This window comes from Oreochromis aureus, linkage group 13 (genome assembly GCF_013358895.1).
Source record: "Oreochromis aureus strain Israel breed Guangdong linkage group 13, ZZ_aureus, whole genome shotgun sequence".
Classification (NCBI taxonomy): Eukaryota; Metazoa; Chordata; class Actinopteri; order Cichliformes; family Cichlidae; genus Oreochromis; species Oreochromis aureus.
In genome coordinates, this window is record NC_052954.1 from 34,542,160 (window position 1) to 34,547,478 (window position 5,319).

The 5,319-nt window shown below is 43.0% G+C and overlaps 1 protein-coding gene across 2 annotated transcripts; it reads left to right on the forward strand.

Annotated features, from left to right (window-relative positions):
* Positions 1 to 231: 231 nt before the first annotated feature.
* Positions 232 to 3,817, forward strand: LOC116312811 (circumsporozoite protein-like). Of its 2 annotated transcripts, XM_039622136.1 has the most exons (4): positions 232 to 852; positions 2,572 to 2,877; positions 2,950 to 3,012; positions 3,501 to 3,817. In XM_039622136.1, the coding sequence occupies exons 1-4, from the start codon at positions 816 to 818 to the stop codon at positions 3,548 to 3,550; spliced, it is 456 nt and encodes a 151-aa protein (XP_039478070.1). In that variant the 5' UTR covers positions 232 to 815; the 3' UTR covers positions 3,551 to 3,817. The 2 variants fall into 2 exon arrangements, with proteins under 2 accessions (XP_039478070.1, XP_039478069.1); XM_039622135.1 differs by having other exon boundaries at positions 239 to 852; positions 2,572 to 3,012.
* The last annotated feature ends 1,502 nt before the right edge of the window (positions 3,818 to 5,319 follow it).

Sequence of the window (5,319 nt, forward strand, 5' to 3'; positions counted from 1 at the left end):
TGCTCTAATAGGGTGATATGGTACTACAAGGTCATTAAGATAAGATGGGGCCTGATTATTTAAGACCTTGTATGTGAGGAGCAGGATTTTGAAATCAATTCTGGATTTAACAGGAAGCCAATGAAGGAAGCCAAAACAGGAGAAATCTGTCTCTCTTTCTAGTCCCTGTCAGGACTCTTGCTGCAGCATTTTGGATCAGCTGAAGACTTTTCAGGGAGTTTTTAGGACATCCTGATAATAATGAATTACAGTAGTCCAGCCTGGAAGTAATAAATGCATGAACTAGTTTTATTCTAGGGTCAGATTTGTTATTGTACACACATTTGCACATTGTGTACTGTGCACGTGCACTGGTACAGACTACAAATAACATCTGAGCATCAGAACAGTCGCTGAAATAGAGCAGAAGTAGAAACAGAAAGTAGCGTATCATAGAAATACTTACTCATTGATTTTGCTTTTGTTCTCAGGTGAGTCACAGTTTAAATAACCGTGTATGAACTGTTAAAGTGTGAAGTGTCTCTGGCCTGAAGAACGTGGCAGCACTTTGAGCTCACGTTCAGTGATGGGCGGTTTGTGTTGGCTCATGTTTTGGGAGTAGTTCGATGCACAGAAACATACGAAGTAACGTCAGTACAGAAAAGGAGAGCACTTCTGTGAATGATGAATTAGCCGGTGGAACAGGTCGGGCTGCTCTGCAGACACACCCGATTCCTCAGCTGAGCCACCTGAGGGGCGTTGCCGGCTGCGCTCTCACCTTAGAGCTGAACTTAAAGCACACCTGAGTGCACCCCAGAGACAGAAACACCACAGAGATGGACAACCTCGCAGAGATGGCCGGCCAAAAAGTGGGTGAGTAAAAAAACGAACCACCCGTTCATGTTCTGATTCGATACAGTGAAACTGGCACATAAATTCTTCTACTGCAGACATTTAAAGAGAAAATGATGTTTCATTTAGTAAAACCTGAGATTTTCGCAGCCTTTGTTGTTGGCGAGACTGGTTTCAGATCAGCTCCTTCCTGCTGGGCTTCACCTCCTCTTTGGCTCCTTTGGTCAGTTTTGTTGCTTTGTTGTTAGAAACAGGCTCAGAGAGGCAGATTTATTCTGCGTATTTCAAGAAAAAAAACAGCTCATATTTTCTTTAGTTTTTGTCCATTTTTACATCCTTTTGTTCAGGTTACCTGCCTTTACCTGGTGCAGGTGAGAAGGCTGCAGTTTTAGTTAATATTCCCCTTTTCAGATTAAGTTAACTCAATCAAGTTGTGTGTTTAAGCATTTATTAATGATTGTTAATTATGCATACCTGACCTGTTAACTGACCGTAACTGTGATGTGAGTCCCACGCCTCCCTCGTCAGGGACGAGTCAGAGCTGAGGAATTCCTAGAAAAACTGAAAAACCTGTTTGTGTGAGGAGTCAATCATTTGGGAGGGGCTCAGAGTAGAGACGCCACTTCTCCACGTCATGACACGGGTTCATCTGAGGGCACCTCCTGGGCACCTCTTAGGTGAGGCCCTGGGGCACGCCTGAGTGTCCACCAGAAGATGAGGAGGAGGTGGTGAGGTCATCTGGTCATTATCGGGTCTAAAATGACTCGATACAGCCTCAGAAGAACAAAAGCATGACACATTGCATCATGTCAGCATTTATTTGACAAAAACTAAAGCAAACTGACTCCGCCCCCTGATTCAGCAGCGATAAGTTGCAGTGATGGTTTCTGTTGTGTCCTGTAGTGTTAGATACCAAAACGGCACCAGCACAGGGTGGTTCTGTAAAAAGGAAGAAAATGTCGTCCAGCGAGAGATTGCCAAGATGACGAACTGATAAACAGACATGTGACTCCCTGCTGCATTTCATTATGTAAACGTATGTGCTGTGTTGAATAAAGGGCACTTGTTCTAGCTGAGCAGCGTCACTTCAGCTCATTCAGGTTTGCAGCATTCATTCATGCTCAGCTCTGAGCTCTGCAGCAGCTCCATGCAGACGTGCTGTGGCAGATTTGCAGCTGTGCTCAGAGCTTTGTCCTGCTGGTGACCAGTTTTGGTCCAAACTTTATCTGTGAGACAGACGGCCTCACGCTGACTCTAGAATACTTTGGTGCAGAGAGGAGATCATGGTGCACTCAGATCATCATTCCTCCTCCACCGTGCTCACAGCTGCTCTGAGGTGTTTGTTTCCTCCAAACGTGCTGCTGTGCATGATGGACAAACATCTGCACTTTGGTCTTGTTTGTTCCAGCAGTCTTTGCTTTGTTCAGAAGCAGCCATGCTGCCGTGTTCTTTTAAAGAAAAGAATATAGCTTTCTCCTGCAGCCCTCCAAACAACCCACATTTGATGGACAAGTATGGCTGTCATGAAATTTAACCTTTACTGAGGCCTGCAGAGTCTGAGACAGAGCTGTTGGATCTCACCTCTGGGTGAATTTTTTGGAACGTTACGGAGTTCCTCCTCAGAGCCTTCAAAACCTTAAATGAGGAAAATGTGTTGGAAAACTGAGCTGCAGAGGAGGTGGGAAGTGGAGATCCAGAAAATATGTTTTTGAACCTAAAGTGTTTCTTTTTTCCGAGCAGGTAGCTTGGTGGAGGGGGCAGTGAAGGGAGCTCTGAATTCAGCCAACAAGAACAAAGATGAGAAGAAAGGAGGAGGCGGCATCTTCTCGATGTTTGGAGGCAACAAGAACAAAAACAAGGACAAAACAGATGACAAACAGAAGAAAGACGATAAAGGAGCACCCCTCCCAAATGTGCCCAACAAAGATGGTAGTGGGGGCAAGAAACCAGTACCTGAAGGGAATCTAGCGGGAACTGCAGGAGGGAACGTGGGACCGACGATGGGAGGAGGTGCAGGAGGGAACGTGGGACCGACGATGGGAGGAGGTGCAGGAGGGAACGTGGGACCGACGATAGGAGGTGGTGCAGGAGGGAACGTGGGACCGATGATGGGAGGAGGTGCAGGAGGAAGTGGAGGATCAGCTGGACCTGTAGCACAGGGAGGAGTCACAGCAGACAGAGGTAGGGATGAAGAGACTCTCCTGTTGGTGCTCAGCTGTCCACTCACTGAAGATGAAGCCATGAAGGCTTAAAGTCAGGAAGTTGTTGCTAAAAGAAAAGATGCATTTGTCAGGAAGACGGGCTTCATGTCTCAGCCTACAGCAGAGGAGTGACAAAAGAAAGAATCAGCAACAGGCAGGGTGCTCGCTGCAAGCAACAGTTTTTGCCCCTCAGCAGGCTTCCTGAAGTCAGCCATTCAGAGGAAGCCTTAATAAAAGTTAAAGGGGTTTTTAGGTACTGGGATTCTGGATGAGTCCAGAAATCCAAAGCAGATATATTCACACACATATTGCATCTTTTGGTTTAAGTATATCATGACTTTACGCCTTCATCACTGACTGGTTTAAATTGTCTTTAGTGAACCTCCGACTGACGTATCAGCAGCCCAGACTCACGTATAATCTGTTTAGAGTTAGTAACCTATCCTCTGTCTTTTTGGTTCGTCTCAGATCTGATGGATGATCTGTTCGAGCTGGGAGAAGAAATGAAAGGGAACTGAAGCAAAAGGAAGAAACCCCGACTTCCACCACAACCACTCAGAGAAGATCCGGAAAGACGAGCGCACCCACATTTTTCTCTGATCTACAGTTTTGCACAGAACTAAAGATTTTAATGCATTATCAGCCTATTATTCATCGTGTTTCATTCATCGTGTTTTCTGCTTTAAAACTCAGGCAGATGAAGAGATAACCAGTCAGTGTGTTTAACTTTATCATAATAATAGCACCAGCAAAGATGTTATGAACAAATAAATTTAAATGTTTTACTGGAGGGGACTTTTCCTTTTTTTGGTCAGTTTGTCAGTATTTTGTATCATAGAAGCTTCTCGTAACCTCCATGGGGGATTTTTTAAATCATATATTAGTTTTAATTTTAAGAAAAATAAAAATCTTACACAGATATTTCAATATATGATCACTGAAAATCAATAAAAGCAATTTGAAATAAATACTGTCATAACAGAATTAAACAAAAATTGATGGCAATTTATGAAAATGTGTTTTTCCATTTGCTTCTGATGTTTTTCCTTATGTTGACATAGACTTTGATTCATAATAAACTAGATCATTTAAATAACATTTCAAACCTAAATGTAAAAGTAGTCACAGAAATAAGAGTATCTCAGATATTAGAATAAGACAAAGGCATTAAAATGCTTCGATGAAACACTGGGAACAGCAGTGACGTCTGAACAACTGTCAGCTCTGCAGTCTTTGCCTCAGTGTTTTTATACCGTTTAAATCTTTAAATGAGAGCTAAGCTAAAGCTGCTTGTTTCAGACAGATTAGCTCAATATGAGATTACTGGATGATGCAGGTCCAGGATTAAAAGAACAAAGGAGACAATGAAGAAATGTGTTTCTTTGCAGATGACTAGATATTGTGTGTCCAAAAAGGTCGATTCTGTTCATCTGGACGTTCTCAGTGGGAGAAACGTTTCGTCATCATCCAGGTGACTTCTTCAGTCTCAGCTGGCTGCAGGTTTCCCCAATCTTATAAACAGTACATTTGCATAATGACTGAAACCAGCCCAGTGAAGGAACAATGGGCTGGGAGCTCAGTTTATGATCAATAATATGCCACTGATCAACAACACTGATCAGTGGCAGGTTAGCCTTCTTAGACTGTGAGATTTACATGGGTACTGTATGGGGCTACGTTTGTAAAGTGAAACATGCTGAAATTAACGGCAACATTTTTCCACATGTAGCTCAAAACCTTTCAAAAACATGTTTTTTGAGTCATTTTTTACAACATTTAGTAAAATATTTGTAACTTTTCATACTTAAAACACAATTTTAAGTGTTAAATTTAAATGTAAATGTTACAGGAAACTGAGTATTTAGCTAACATGCAAATTTATTGTACGAATCAACGGAAATACCAAAATAAAAGCTTTACGAAATCCTCCGGTGCAAAAGTGTGCCGGTACTGGTCAGATTGTGTCTGCTCTCCCCTGATGGTCACTTCTCACCGCCATGAGCTGCTTCACTTCTTGCCTACGAGCATGTCCAGCGGTTTAGCTGGACATTTGCTGCAGTGATTGTGAGGGTGAACTACCTTTGGATGGCCGACAAAACGGATCTTCCGATGTTTTCAGCTAAATCGCTGGACGTGCTGGTAGGCAAGAAGAAGAGTAACAGGGAGCGAGCAGGACTCGTCCCGCCCTTCCACACAACTTCATTTGGATTGGATCCTGTCTCTCCAGAATATAGAGTACTTATCATTTGTAGGTATGAATGCGAAACATGAAAACATCACTGAAACA

Excerpts from the sequence above, each read along its gene's own strand:
- LOC116312811 (XM_039622135.1), top strand. The coding sequence starts at position 816 with ATGGACAACCTCGCAGAGATGGCCGGCCAAAAAGTGG. Across the intron at positions 853-2,571 it reads GATGGCCGGCCAAAAAGTGG|GTAGCTTGGTGGAGGGGGCA; the intron begins GTGAGTAAAAAA and ends TTTTCCGAGCAG. Across the intron at positions 3,013-3,500 it reads AGGAGTCACAGCAGACAGAG|ATCTGATGGATGATCTGTTC; the intron begins GTAGGGATGAAG and ends GGTTCGTCTCAG.